This window comes from Solanum stenotomum, chromosome 5 (genome assembly GCF_019186545.1).
Source record: "Solanum stenotomum isolate F172 chromosome 5, ASM1918654v1, whole genome shotgun sequence".
NCBI lineage: Eukaryota > Viridiplantae > Streptophyta > Magnoliopsida > Solanales > Solanaceae > Solanum > Solanum stenotomum.
Genome location: NC_064286.1, coordinates 55,628,851 through 55,643,416, shown reverse-complemented (window position 1 = coordinate 55,643,416; position 14,566 = coordinate 55,628,851). Strand labels below are relative to the sequence as shown.

The 14,566-nt window shown below is 34.7% G+C and overlaps 2 protein-coding genes across 5 annotated transcripts; one reads left to right on the top strand and one right to left on the bottom strand.

Annotated features, from left to right (window-relative positions):
* The first annotated feature begins 1,368 nt into the window (after window positions 1-1,368).
* LOC125864327 (vacuolar-sorting receptor 1) lies at window positions 1,369-8,279 on the top strand. Of its 2 annotated transcripts, none has more exons than XM_049544260.1 (12): window positions 1,369-1,973; window positions 2,800-3,492; window positions 4,257-4,345; window positions 4,457-4,526; window positions 4,617-4,700; window positions 5,064-5,140; window positions 5,250-5,331; window positions 5,436-5,518; window positions 5,847-5,913; window positions 6,544-6,672; window positions 6,870-6,976; window positions 7,827-8,279. In XM_049544260.1, the coding sequence occupies exons 1-12, from the start codon at window positions 1,679-1,681 to the stop codon at window positions 7,923-7,925; spliced, it is 1,875 nt and encodes a 624-aa protein (XP_049400217.1). In that variant the 5' UTR covers window positions 1,369-1,678; the 3' UTR covers window positions 7,926-8,279. The 2 variants fall into 2 exon arrangements, with proteins under 2 accessions (XP_049400217.1, XP_049400216.1); XM_049544259.1 differs by having other exon boundaries at window positions 6,864-6,976.
* A 716-nt stretch (window positions 8,280-8,995) lies between these two features.
* On the bottom strand, window positions 8,996-14,289 carry LOC125866216 (uncharacterized). 3 transcript variants are annotated; one of them, XM_049546534.1, is made up of 8 exons: window positions 14,154-14,289; window positions 11,243-11,391; window positions 11,059-11,116; window positions 10,571-10,639; window positions 10,369-10,464; window positions 9,801-9,890; window positions 9,281-9,318; window positions 8,996-9,232 (listed from the first exon to the last, which is right to left on the bottom strand). In XM_049546534.1, exons 2-7 carry the CDS (start codon window positions 11,389-11,391, stop codon window positions 9,283-9,285), a joined length of 498 nt encoding a protein of 165 aa, XP_049402491.1. In that variant the 5' UTR covers window positions 14,154-14,289; the 3' UTR covers window positions 8,996-9,232; window positions 9,281-9,282. The 3 variants fall into 3 exon arrangements, with proteins under 3 accessions (XP_049402491.1, XP_049402490.1, XP_049402492.1); XM_049546533.1 differs by having other exon boundaries at window positions 8,996-9,318; XM_049546535.1 differs by lacking the exon at window positions 10,571-10,639 and having other exon boundaries at window positions 8,996-9,318.
* Between the last annotated feature and the right edge of the window lie 277 nt (window positions 14,290-14,566).

Here is a 14,566-nt window from a genome sequence, read left to right as displayed (position 1 = left end):
ACTGACATTTATTCCTTAATATATAAGGGATAGACATCAATTAATATCCTTTTTCTTTTTTTGGATTCAAACAATAAATTAGTATCTTAAAAAATCTTATTAACCTAATTGATTGACTACATAAACTTTCATCTCGCATCCACTGTAATTTTCTTCACATTTCCCCCTCTTTGGCCCCAATTTTTATTCTATTTTTTCAAAATATCCTCAAATCCATTAGTTATTTTTATTTTATTAGTATAATAAAAGTTAAAAATCAGATTTTTTTTGGATAATACACGTGGATTATGCCTATTGGATGAACCACCTCATAGGGTGCCACTTCATCATTTGGTCACGTAGGCACTAAAAGCCGCCATATATGTCCTCATCATCTTCTTTAATGATAAGCAAGGACAAAAATAATATTTTAATTTAGTAAGGAAGATCCTATTATTATTATTATTATTATTATTATTATTATTATTATTATTATCATCGAGTTGTACATATTTATTCCTTACCTTACATTATAATAATAATAATAATAATAACAACAACAACAAATTAAAGTATCTAATTCTTAATGTAAAGTTGAATGCGTTTAAACTCTTTAACATTCTTCGAAGAACATTCATAATTAGTTTAGAAGTTTTATTAATTACAAATTTTGAATTATTAAACGATGTAAAACATAAATGTGATAGATAAAACATATATTCATTCATCACTATATAAAATTTTTTTAAAAAAATAGTTCAACATTTACGTAGCTCATGAGAATAGTATTATGTCTACTTTGTTTTACTTGACCTTTCAATAACAATAACAATAGAATTTCTATGTAGTCACATATAATGTTATAAGAAGAATGTATAAAAAGAATAAAATGTACGATAATTTTATGAATGTGAGAAAAAAAAAAGTTTTTAATAGACTTTTGATTCAAGACAATAATTTAAGAAAAGACATAATAAAAGTAATAGAGAGAACAAACAGTAATAAAAACAACATAAATTATACAAAATAATAGGAGTAGATAATTATAAAAGTCTAAAAATAAGAAACTACTTAATAAAAATAATTGTGCAATAATTAATATAGGCAACAAATAAAACACTTCTACTTATTAATCTTTTATACTACTATTTCGTATCGTTCGATTTTTATATTTTTCTAGGTAAAGTTATAATCTCAATAAATTACTTGACCTTTATACTAAAAATATTAGATTAGATCTACAAAGTCTTTGATTAACAACCCAAAAAGACTTTGTGGTAGGTAAAAACCCCAAAAATAGGAAAGAAAAAGAAAATAACTTTCAAGTATTTCTATTAATATTAATACAAAAAAAAAAAAATCCCACAAAATTCTATGTTCATATAAAAACAATTTCATCACTTCAACACAGTTAACACGTTGAATCTGTAGCTTTCGATTAATTTTGTGTTTTTTTTTCTTCCTTGCTAAGGTTCTTTTTCGTTTACACAAAGATTACATCTTTCCACTCTTATATCAATAGAGTTGCCTAAAAGTTGTCCTTCTAGGCTTAGATCACCAATATATGATCTGGGTATGATCTATTTTTCTATAAAGATCTGACCTTTATGTGAAATTTCTAGGTTTGATAGCTTCTAGGCCTTAATTTTGACTTTTCTTGATCTGGGTCATTGTCATATTTGTCTATCTAGAGCTAAAGATGAAGGAAAAGCTAGGGTTTTTAGTGTGTGTTTGGTTTATTGTAATTGGGTCTTGTTTGGGTAGATTTGTGGTGGAAAAGAATAGCTTGAGAGTAACTTCTCCAGACTCAATCAAAGATGTGTATGAGTGTGCAATTGGGAATTTTGGGGTTCCACAATATGGAGGAACTATGGTTGGTATTGTTGTGTACCCTAAAGCTAATCAGAAGTCCTGCAAGGATTTTGCAGATTCTGATATTTCATTCAAAACTAAGGCTGGTGGTATGCCCGTTTTCGTCCTTGTCGATAGAGGAGGTAAAGGTTCTATCTTTGCTGCCCTTTGAATTGACTTATTAGAGCTTGGTTTAGTGATGTTTGTTTGAGTTCATACTGAGGATGTATTTTATCTGTTAGGTGCTGAGGATTATATAGATTATCTTAATTTTGTTTTTGTCCATAAATTGTGTAATCAGATTTCAGGTTTGTAAATGTCATTTAACTATGCTTCAGTGGGCTCTCTCTCTCTATATATGGCCATTTCATTCTCATACTAGATTGCCTTTGGAGGAAATTAGATTCCCTAAATCTGCACTTATTCGGACACCGAGTTCAATTCTATACACAGAATAAAAGACTTGAAAGACACCTGGTAAACATTGGACTCTTCCTGTTAGTATGCCTATTTAAATTTCTACTCTCTGTTATCAATCATTGAATGTATTGAAGATGCAGTAGCGCGGTTCTTATATGTTGAACCAGAGAAATCGTTCCTACATCAGTGCTTTCTAGAATTGGAAATCATTGATGTAAGGAGCACAGTTCAGATTATTCTGATGCCTTTTGAAGTTGACAATGTTTTGTAGTCTTGTAACAAGCATGCACTTGCTTTTGGCTCTTCCAGTGAACCTGAGGAAATGTCATCTATGTTTGTGTTTTTTATGTGGCTGGTTTTGCTAATTAGTCTATATTTTATATCTATTCCAAGTTCAAACTACCACAAATGCTCCACCTACTATTACTAAGTATTTAAGACTGGATAACTAGTGATGGATGACCAAAGTGGAGCTTGTTAAAACCGTGTATGTATCTAACATGTGTCTCCTTTTTCTTCTCTGGTCTGTGTATACTGCTTTACTGTCAGACTGCTATTTCACACTTAAGGCTTGGAATGCTCAAAAGGCTGGAGCTGCTGCTATTCTTGTTGCTGATGATCGCAATGAACCTTTGATTACCATGGACACCCCTGAGGAAGAGGATGCAAAGGCAGATTATCTGCAAAATATAACTATTCCATCAGCTCTAATTAGTCAATCGCTTGGGGATAGCATCAAGAAGCAACTATCTAAAGGGGAGATGGTTAACATAAACCTGGATTGGAGAGAGGCTCTTCCGCATCCTGATGAAAGAGTTGAGTACGAGTTTTGGACCAACAGTAATGATGAGTGTGGTCCTAAGTGTGAAAGCCAGAGAGAGTTTGTCAAAAACTTCAAAGGGGCTGCCCAGATACTTGAGCAGAAGGGATATACACAATTCAGTCCCCATTACATAACTTGGTATTGTCCTGAGGCATTTATTTTGAGCAAGCAATGCAAGTCTCAGTGCATCAACCATGGGAGATACTGTGCTCCAGATCCTGAGCAAGACTTCAGCAAAGGTTATGATGGGAAGGATGTTGTTTTACAAAATCTGCGCCAAGCTTGCTTTCATAAGGTTGCCAATGAAAGCGGGAAGCCGTGGTTGTGGTGGGACTACGTTACTGACTTTGGAATCCGGTGTCCAATGAAGGAGAAGAAGTACAATAAGGAGTGTGCAGATCAAGTAATCAAATCCCTTGGTAGGTTGGAGTTTCTTGTTTTTGGTGTTTCCTTTAACGAATTTCAGCTCATGCACATTTTTTCCAGTGTAAATATGCATTTGGTGTTAGAAAATATATACGTTTGATGTTAATGGTTCAATGTGCCAACTGCGATTCATCTTTTCCTTGTAATATAGTGGTGATGGTTAGTAATTGCTGTTGCTTACTGTATTTTGGTAGTATTTCTGTCTTCACATCCTTGTCCATGAGCAGTGAGCACCGGGTCTTAGCCTCTTAGGTATAGCCCAACTCCCTGGTCCACCATCTGATGCTAACTTTACTAAATTGTTATTTTTTGTGGATTGTAATCTCTTCTATTTTAGTCTGTCTAAGGCTCAATCACTTAGTTATAACTGTTCTATTACACAAAAAATGCTTTTCAGCATTATATTTATGTCTTGTTTAGATGGTTCGATTTACAACAGTCTGAAGACAAGCTCAGATATATACTCCTGAAGACGAGCTCAGATATACTCAGACTTCCTGATAACACATGATTGTTTTCCCACTTGGGTTGTTATGCTCTTACTGAACTGATGCATTTAGATCTTTCATTTAGTTCAAATGTCTGAAATGTCATTTCACCTTCTCTTTTAAAGCTTAAGGAATAGACCTTGTATGGTTTTTATATATTGTTTATCAATTATGTGGTACAGCACGAATTAATTGGCCTTGTTCTTTGTGAACTCAAGATTTTGTCTAACTGTTAACCTTGTTATTTTTTCCCGGAATGGACACAATAGGCTTTGATGTAAAACAGATAGATAAATGTGTTGGAGATCCTGAAGCGGATGCTGATAACCCTGTTCTAAAGGCTGAACAAGAAGCGCAGGTGTGTCAAAAAGCAAATAATGGGGCAAGCTCTTTCCTTGACCTTCTTGACTTTATTGTTTCTGAATGGACTTCTTGAACTTAATTGTTACTTTTGCATTGCTGCATTCAGATTGGAAAGAACTCTCGTGGAGATGTGACTATCTTGCCAACTCTTGTGATAAACAATAGGCAGTACAGAGGTATAACTCAAAGTATTCAAGTGAGACTGTGAGAGGGTGCCTAGTTTAAATGAAAGAGATTCTTGACTTTTAGTGTTATCTACCTTGTAGGCAAGTTGGACAAGGGAGCTGTTCTGAAGGCCATTTGTTCAGGTTTTGAGGAGACAACTGAGCCTGCAATTTGCTTAACCGATGGTCAGTAATCTTTGATCATTTCTTTAGCTTTGACGACATCATAAATGTACCAATTGTCATTCTTGCAGACCCTGTTTATGCAATTAATCATTTTTATAAATTGGGGAATCATACTTATTTATTTTTTATATCAAAGGATCCTGAGTTTTTTCTGTATTTCAGACTCGAAAGCCACCAAGCAGTGCTTACAGATCTTGCTCTAGCTTCATCTGACATATTCCAACTTGTGATTTGTTGATACACAATACTTACTTAGCAATTATATCAAAACAATAATTTTTGGTCAAAATAGGCTTCAGGATAGTACACAATCTCTATGATCTCCGATAAGGTGGTAGTCACAAGTTGTTTTGCATTTCTCAGATATACAAACAAATGAGTGCTTAGAGTCCAATGGTGGGTGCTGGCAGGACAAAGCTGCTAACATTACTGCATGCCGGGTATCCAGTCATTTGTCTGTTGACTATTGATATGATAGCATTATTTTGCATCTTTATGTCTAATTTAGTGCTAACTAATTTTCCTATGACATACATTATTATGCTCCAGGATACTTTCCGTGGGAAAGTCTGTGAATGCCCGACAGTTCAGGGAGTAAAATTTGTTGGTGATGGTTATTCTCACTGTGAAGGTACTTAAGACTCTTATGTTCAAAATCTTGGTCACATAAAGTCTCCACTGTGATGCATGAGCATTTTTTCAGAGGCTTAATCTTTTGCGCTTTTTCTGTGACAGCATCGGGAGCATTACGCTGTGGATTAAAAAATGGAGGTTGTTGGAAGGGAACCAAGGATGGAAGGACATTTTCTGCCTGCATAGTAAGAATGCTCCATTCAAGCATTATTACCTTCCACTTGAATTTACTCTCCGGCGTTCCCCCTTTTTTTATGGGGATGCTTACCTCCTTCCTATCATCTGGTTTTATTGAAGCAGCAGACTGAAACATGAAATGTTTTTGTTTCTTAATTTTGTTTGAGAATTGATGCTATAAAATTAGTTCTCTTTGAATTACCCCCTCTTTTTCTGTCCTTCACAGGTTCTAACTTTAGTGATTTAACTTGAGTTATTTCTCTTTGATTTACCCCATACTGTCTCAATTTCATTCCGTGAATAGGGACACTAAATATTTTATCCCTATCTTGTCAGGATGACCACACAAAGGGTTGTAAATGTCCACCAGGGTTCAAAGGAGATGGAGTGAATGTTTGTGACGGTACAGAGAATCTGTTACTCAATATAATTTCATTTTTCGAAATTTGCTGATGTTGTTAGCATTTATGGTATAACTCACAGTTTTTAGCTATATTATAATCTTCTTTTACACTAACCTACTTGAGGTTTTAGATCTTTGTTTGCAACAAAAAGTTTTCCGGACTCTTCTTCTTTGTAGAACCGTCATCTTATTCTCCGTGACTCCGTCCTAGAAAAACATTATCCTGTATATATCCCCATAGAGATGTATAAATTGGAATAACCTTGCTCTTTATTGTGTACTCCCTCTGTACCATTTTATGTGTCACTCTCCTTTTTAGTTTGTCCAATAAAATGACACCATTCTTTGTTTTGATACTATTGGAATTCTTTACTCATTTTATCCTTGATGACATGACCTGTTGGGACCCTTTGATATAAGAATTTTTTTCTTTATAAGAAGAGAGAATGAAAAGACATGTGGAACTCTCACCGGTTTTATTTAAAAGGATTATTTTTGTAATACACATATTTGGTTTACATGTTAAAAGCTAATGTTAATTTACATATCCAGTCTAACAGGGAGTACCAATATGAATAATAATTTGATGAGATCCAAAGTTTTTTAATTGTACTATTTCCCTTTTTTCAGATATTGATGAATGCAAAGAAAGGCTGGCATGCCAGTGTCCAGATTGCAAATGCAAGAATACCTGGGGTGGTTATCAATGCAGTTGCAGTGGCAATTTATTGTACATGCAAGAACATGACACATGTATAGGTAAGTATTAACTTCTCATACATGTTTCTAATAGATTAAAATATGGATGAAGCTAGTTAAATGTTGATATGATGGTTGTGATGCTCATTTAGATGCTTTTATCTATAACAGAATTTGAATTTCACGAGCAGCTTTGAGCTACTGTGATTTCAAAATCTGTTGTATTTTAATCTGTAAATAATTTTCAAAAGCTGCAGGCAATGATGGAAAAGCAGCATTTAGCTGGGGTCTTGTTTGGGTTATCATCTTGGGTTTGGCAGTTGCAGGAGTTGGAGCATATGCCGTGTACAAGTATAGGATCCGGGTATGTTTTTTGTTATATGTTCTTATTTCATCATCTTTTGTCACTTGTGACCTTTGGGTTTGGGTACACCACCAGAAATTGGAAATCTAGCAGTAATGTGAGTTAGGTTACCGCAGTTATTCATTAATGAAACTTTTCAAAGTGACGTGGAAAGAAAATGGCCTTCCAGAAGAGACTTACAATACTGCAAATGCCAAAATAACCTATGATTTGGATACTCAAATAAAAACAACTTCACTTCTTATCAAAGAGGGCAGGTGTTTCTTAAGAGCTTGAAATGTGAAAATCTAATCATTCGAGTCTACCTATTGCAGCTATAATCCCTTGAGCAGTAGTCTATTATGTTTTGCTCAAAGCTCCTCAGTAGTTTGATGAGAAGGGCAAGTAGTTCCCTCAAAAGAAATCTTAAGAATAATCTGTGCTCGCTTTGTACAAGCTTCCAGCTATTGTGCCGTCTTAGAATAAATGGAACACCTGAGTTTCTATGAAGAAATCTCAGGAAAGAAATGAATTAACTTCTTTTAGAGACGCTGTAGGAAACAACTTAGAAATGTTGTTATGTATTTGTTCCTCATAGCAAAAAGTCGTTCAGGTTCATTCTGGTCTCATCCTGTGCTCTGCAACAGCCATATTTTGGCATGTTTATCAGTTATTGATCCGAGTGTTCATATTCCTCTTTTCTCACCTAGTTTTTTATCCTCCTGGAATTTTAATCATGAAACTAGTATGCACAGATACGCGGCCATTGCCTTTGATGCAGTTTTATGTGGAATTTTAATCATGAAACATGTATTTGATGTTATTTTTACCTTTCCTGATGTATATAATCCGAAAACCTTTTTATATGCAGAGATACATGGATTCAGAGATCCGTGCCATCATGGCACAGTACATGCCTTTGGATAATCAGGGAGAGGTGCCTAATCACATATCCCACGGAAATGTCTGATACTATTCCATTGGTGAAGAATGATTGCGCGGATAGAATGTAACATCAAGTGATATCGCGATCAGCTCTTTTCCCAGTTGTCACGAGTTTCTTTATGCTTGTGTGATTCTAGTGCAAACTCTCACTGTCCGGTGAAGTCCTATTTATGTATATGTTCATCATAACAGTACACACATAAACTCCCAATTATGATAGGGGGAATTTTCCAAACATGCACTATGGTCCTGAGCTTAATGAAAGGGAAATTTCTTAGGAACAAACTTTGTGCCACCATAGATAATGTTTGCAGCATGAACACGATGGATGCCGTAAATAGAAAAATTACGTTAGTTAAATGGAGATTACTCTTTCTTATGCGGCGATTTATAATTTTTATTTTTTATGTGGTTGACCAAACACTTGATTATGTGTTGGAATTAATTACACTAATCCCTCTCCACAAATCTCAAATGTGATTTCCTTAAACTATATAAATGTACAAAATGAGATATACATATATCATGTGGTGTCATTATAGCGACTATTTTAACGTTTCTTCACATTAGCATATACACATTAGTATATAGCATGTTGTTAACAGCACATGAGGTTTATAATTTTTAGTTTTTCACTTCAATGGAAGTTTACTTATAACAAAGAAGATTCAGTGGGGTTTTAAACTTGAGACCTCATCAAAGAAGTCCCAAGCCTAAACACTAAGCCACCTTGTAGGGTGATTAGCCTCGATTTTGCCCATCACCCTCTCATGCATGGACCTCTTAATATAATTAGAATACTTATGTGTACCTGGTGTTTATATAAAATTATACTCATCAATTTACCATGAATAATAGGGTGAGAATATGTATCATTAAGTAAAGACAAATTCATGCACAAAACACATATCATGCATTTATTGATTGATTTGTTGTAAACGTCATGTACATGTAAATATTTTTACTAATAATGTATACCTGAGAAAGAAAAGAGAAACAAAAAGGAAAGACCAAGGAGTCAAGTTTTCATATTTCTTCAAGCTAGCACTGCAAGGAAATTTCAACTAAAACTAAGAAATAGTAGCTAATCTCAAGTTGATGAAAATGTGGTCAAGATGTCAAAAGATCTGACCAACAAAGAACCCCAAACTGTGGTCCATAACATTACAGTCTTGTCCTTGAATACAACGTGACAATTTATACATGGGGTAAACATAGAGAGTAACAAAATACACTGAACCAACAAACTACAGCGACACATACTACTCCTAGCTTCAATGTTTAGTATATGAACATATAATGTTAGATACATGTCCATTTTTCGAAGAAATTAACTTAATAAGACATAGGTTGAGTTAGGCACCAAGCTAATAGGAGTCTTCTCAGGCGTGTTTCCTGTTAACAAAGTCGAGGTACCCCTGCCACAAACCACCATAGTTATTGTATTACAGAATATAACAAGCCTCAAGTAAAACCATATTTTCGGCTTCCTTTTTTTTTCCCAGATAAGAGGCAAAGCTAATCCTAAAATGAATTTAACTGAAATCGGAATAGTGAAAATATATTGTTCCTCTAGTCTGAACTTTGAACAAATGATATCCTAACCAAACCACAATTCAACTAGCCCAAATAAGAAAAAAAAAAAAAAACAAGAAAAGGAACCTAGCAAACAATTATGGGCAAAGAGCTGCCTCCGTTACTCGAGTTTTTTAGTTGAAAATAAGTAGAGATTATTTCAGCTAAGCATTGCAAGATAATTTTCTTTTTGTTCAAACAAAACTATTTTTTCTCAGATGAGAAGTTTTTCAGAATATTTCAGCTTGAATTCTATTTAACTGAATGTTTGCTGATTAATAAGGGTCTACTCTAAGTGCAGAAATAAGGTAAGATCTTTTATTACCTGAAGTATTCCAACTGCTGCAAATTTGTCTAACATGGTCTTCGACTGTGTTGGGTGAAACTTTAAATCTTGTAGTAAGAACTCGACATTCTGAAATCAAGACAATACATATAATTGTTGGTCATTTTGCATATCAATAGATAATATTAAATGATCAAAGACAAAACAGTTATGGGGGTCGGGGGTGGGGAACAATGAGATCAATCTAACGTCAACTAATAAAAACTAAAGGCAAATTACAGAAGAGGTTCAAAATTCTTTACAGAAGCAAAAGCATGTCTTTTATAGTTATTTAAGGAGTCAAACAGTGATGGCCTAAATCGTTCGTTTACATGCAATTATAAGTCAACCCAGACCCCCCACTTGGTGAGATTTCACTGGGTTTGTTGTTGTTGTAAGCTCAATCATCCTCCATAAGTCCGTCATCTGATGTTATTTTGTGGTGTGAGTGTTAAAATAACCTAGTCGGAACCTTTCGATACCAAGAATTGTGTAGTATTATCTTTGATATCAAGATATGACTAATTCGCGATACTTTTTACAAAGTTAAAAAGTTAAGAGCACATACCTTAGATGTGAAGCATTCATCCCTAAAGGTGTAGTTTACACCTCTAAGTTCCCCTGTCCGACAAAGGTCGTCAATGAATAACTTCACCTGCACAGCCTGACAAAGACAGACAAATGTTTATTTCAAATGACACTAACAAAGTAAGCTAATCATTATCAAAGTGGAAAACATACGCTAATCATTATCAAAGTGGAAAACATACATCTCGACTAATTTTTTGTCTATCAAATGGATAGCCGAAAACAAAGGCCCCCAAGTTGAGTTCAGAAACCTGCACTTAGAAAAAGGAAGACAAGAATTACGTGAAAGGAAAAGGGGAAAGGGATGATGAAAGTTTGCATTTTGCAGCACCATTCATTACTATTTTTGAAAGCAAGTTTTATTTTCATCTAAATTAGATGTATCTACCATGCATATTCAAGTAACTTAGAACGCAACTGACTTTAAACTTCTTTATAGTACCGCAATAGTAAAATGTGGAGAAAAGAGAGAAACTGAATGGAAGGGAGCAGGGTTTATAATAAACGGTCGTCTTTTGCAAAACAATTGTTCGAAATTAGAATCTCTCAACATGTAACTGCTCATGCTGAATTAGATTATAAGTAGCAGAAGTCAAGCAACAAAACTATTTAGGTACCTAAGAAACCACAATCGTCAGAAATTGTGGGTTAACTATATAATGAACCTTACCAGACCCTGTAAATCTTTGGCCATCAAGTCAATATTTGTTTTCTTGCGGAGGAGAACACTGCATATACCCAACATTAATGTCATTTCTTCTGACACAACAATGTAATAAAAATGAACATGGGGCATAATTGTTTCAACTTTCAACATAATCAAAATTTAAGATGTCACAGAGAAGCTACATTACGCGAGAGGTGATGCAACTTTATTTGTTGTGTCCGAAACAGCTAGACCAACGTACTTATCACCCACATCCAACCCAAGAATACGGCCACTTGCAAGTGCATTTGACTTCAGTAATTCATGAAACAAGTTGGATGGCTTCAAATACCTCATCTACAAAAGTACCAACCAATCATTTAATTTGTGAAACACTTACTTTGGATTCAAGAAAATTTGTTTCATATTGGAGGCATAATGCATCAACACTGCAACCAATTAGCATAGGAAGATCACTACACCTTCACTTGGGCATTTTTGTGAACTCTTGAAGGATAACATTATCAACTTACCCATAAACAGATCAAAGATGCTCACAAATTTGAGATAATCCTAAATGTAAACACAGTGAGTTTGGAATTTCACTAGGACTGATATTCAATACATATCCAAAAATAAATAAAAAGTTATTGGAGCACATTGCAAAAATATGAACATTGCCACAGCCAAGAAGACAAGAATCTCATTTGCAAGAATACTAATTGAGGTTAATGTTACCAAGTCCCTACCTAATGAGATTACTTGTATTGGATCCAAATGGTAAGAAATTTCAGTAACCAGTCATCTATGATTGGGAACCTAAATTCTGCCCTACATGTTTATGGACATAGTTGCCCTCCTAAGGGAAGGGAGGAAGCTAAAGCACCAAATGAACAACTTAAACACAGGCAGGAACCAGGGAGAGTGGTTCAGGAAATGAAGAACAAGGGTACAGTCCAGGTTGTGTCAGTTCAAGAAGCTCTGGTAGCATCTGCACAACAGGTTACAAGTCATCCTAGTAACACAGAGTTCTCTTCGACAGATGTTGCTTAGTCCTCAGCAGAATCAGACTGATTGCTCAACAACAGAGTGATGGTCTTCAAATGCAGCAACCTAGTGATTCTACTCAACAAAAGTTGTTGTTTACATCCTTACTTAACTCAAATAAGGCGAAACGTCGTGGTGACTAAAAATATAATCAATTAATTCAATTCAATTAAATTTAAAAGAATTTTAAGAAAAAAAATTTATGACTCGCCACCTAATTTTAGGAAAACTAGGAAACCAATCAATTAATTAACAAAAAATATCTATGAAACCAATAGATTAGGTAAGGGTTCAAGTGATTCCGAAGAGAAGGTATTAAACACCCTTCAAAATCCACAATTATGGGTCCCGAATGAATTCATTATTTCAAATTGAGGAGATAAAAGCAATATACAAGTATAATAAACATGTGATATACACAAATAATAAAATAAAAGAATAATATAAGAAAGGATCTAAGGTTTGCCTAACGTCAATAATATACACAATAATGAATATAATATTCGAACTTCATTCGTATAGCTTCCTCGGAAAGCAACTCTAGGGTACATGTAAATACACTTAGTAAAGTGTTAGTAATGAATAAATATGAATCAAGATAAATAAAATACAATAACTTAAGATAAAACTCGTATTATTAACATGGAAGGCCTTCAAAATCGATGGTAATTTCTTCATCAGCCAATTGTAACATACAAAGTACATGAACTTAAACTAAATTTCCGTCATTTAAAATGAGGAGGCCTTGAAAACCGACAGAGAGATTAGGGATTTTTTCATTGGTCAATTTTATAATATCCAAGTCAAAAATATTAAAAGTGCAAGATGATAAAACCGAAACTATTTGAAGAAAATCTCATGACAAAGCGAATAGTGAGAAATTAACTTAAGAAGTAATGCAAAAGGCATTGACATAAGTCAACCTAAAGTTTAAATAGTGGGGAAAAAAACTCAATAACAAAAGTAAAAATGACCAAATAACGTGTTGGAATTATGCCCTCCTTAATTCTTCTAAGGAATACGTAGGAGTTACTTGTTCCTTAGTTCGCTTGTAGTTTCAAGTTAAATATGTACATAACACAATAGCTCAGTAATAATTAACTCGATTAATTATTAATTCACAACTTCAAACTACAAAAGATTACACACCTATGTAGCCTATGAAATTATAAGCTCTAATTCCAAACTCAAAAACACAAAACCCCTAAGTTTTGTATTTACCCAGATCTTAAGGTTCCCCAACCAACAGACCAACAATAGTAGGAAACCCCTAGTGACTAATACCTACAGATTACTAGTCGACTTAAACAAAACAGAATAAGCCCTTCAATTTTGTTCTCGTCAATAACTCACAACTTGACAATCAGATTTCTCTCACTTTGTAAATCAATTCAGCTTGGATCTCTCTTTGTAAGTGCACACCTTTCTTTGAGAGAGCCCTTCTTCTTTTATAGACAAAAAAATCTTTCCTTCGTTGACTCCAACTTGGTAAACTTTTAGTGACTTCTTCTCCTTGTATGACTCGGACTTCTCTTTCCGTGTGCAACTTGAACACCTAACAATATTGTATTTATTTTCTGCCTCAACATAATTCTTTTTCCCAGTTCCAGTTGGATTAGGCCTTTTAAGATCATGTTTGTGGAACAGGTTTGTTGTGATTTGTCGTTCGTCAAAACCTATCTTGATCTAACATAATGCAGTGACAAAATTTGCACAAAAAAGCTGGAATTTTTTTTTTTAAAATAATGCAAATCAATGTTAAGCAAGTCAAGATAATAATCTATATCACCCCACAAACAATAATGGCCAGCAAAAATAAAATACAATAAACAAAAACAACCCAAGAGTCCACCAATAACAGATAACTTGGCCAATTTAATTGAAGTTCTGCCAAAGAAACACAACTCACCAAAAAGTGCAAAATCGATTTAAACACAAAATTTAATAATAATACAGTGAAATAGATGATAATGAGAATTATCAACAATGATCAAAATACAGTAGATTATGCAAAACAAACCCAAAATAAGGATTTATTAAACAAAAAGAATGGAAAAAGTGATCTAGCTTACTGTCTGTTGTAATGTGTTGCTTGAGTTTGGAGCTTGCTGGTCGTCTTATTTTCGACGTGGGTGGTTGGATCACGAGTTCATCGGAGCTCGTTGGTTCACCGGAGACGACGTCGCGGCAGTTGGGTTTCGCCGGCTGCTTGTCGCGATTTCACTGGGGTCTGTTTGGTTGCTCACGAGCTCACCGGAGCTCGTGGCGTTGTTGTTGTTGTCGACTGTTCACTGGAGCCAAAAACTCGCTGGAGAAGGAGAAGAAAGAGGTTTTGGTGGAGTTCGTTAGCTGGATTTGTTGTTGGTTGCTGGATAATTGGAGAAGGAGGGGTTGTGTGGTTACTCCGGTGGTGGTGGCGGCTGTGTTAGGTTGTGATGGAGAAGGAGAAGTGAGGGCTCGGTTGTTTTCTGGTGGGTCTGGTTTC

Bases quoted from the DNA above. Each gene is read 5' to 3' on its own strand.
- LOC125864327 (XM_049544259.1), top strand. From the start codon at position 1,679: ATGAAGGAAAAGCTAGGGTTTTTAGTGTGTGTTTGGTTTATTGTAATT. The intron at 6,673-6,863 runs GTAAGTATTAAC...AATTTTCAAAAG, and splicing joins AGAACATGACACATGTATAG to CTGCAGGCAATGATGGAAAA. The intron at 6,977-7,826 runs GTATGTTTTTTG...TTTTATATGCAG, and splicing joins TGTACAAGTATAGGATCCGG to AGATACATGGATTCAGAGAT.
- LOC125866216 (XM_049546533.1), bottom strand. From the start codon at position 11,391: ATGAGGTATTTGAAGCCATCCAACTTGTTTCATGAATTACTGAAGTCA. The intron at 11,117-11,242 runs GTAATGTAGCTT...GGGTATATGCAG, and splicing joins AAAGTTGCATCACCTCTCGC to TGTTCTCCTCCGCAAGAAAA. The intron at 9,319-9,800 runs GTAATAAAAGAT...GGTTTGTGGCAG, and splicing joins CAGCAGTTGGAATACTTCAG to GGGTACCTCGACTTTGTTAA.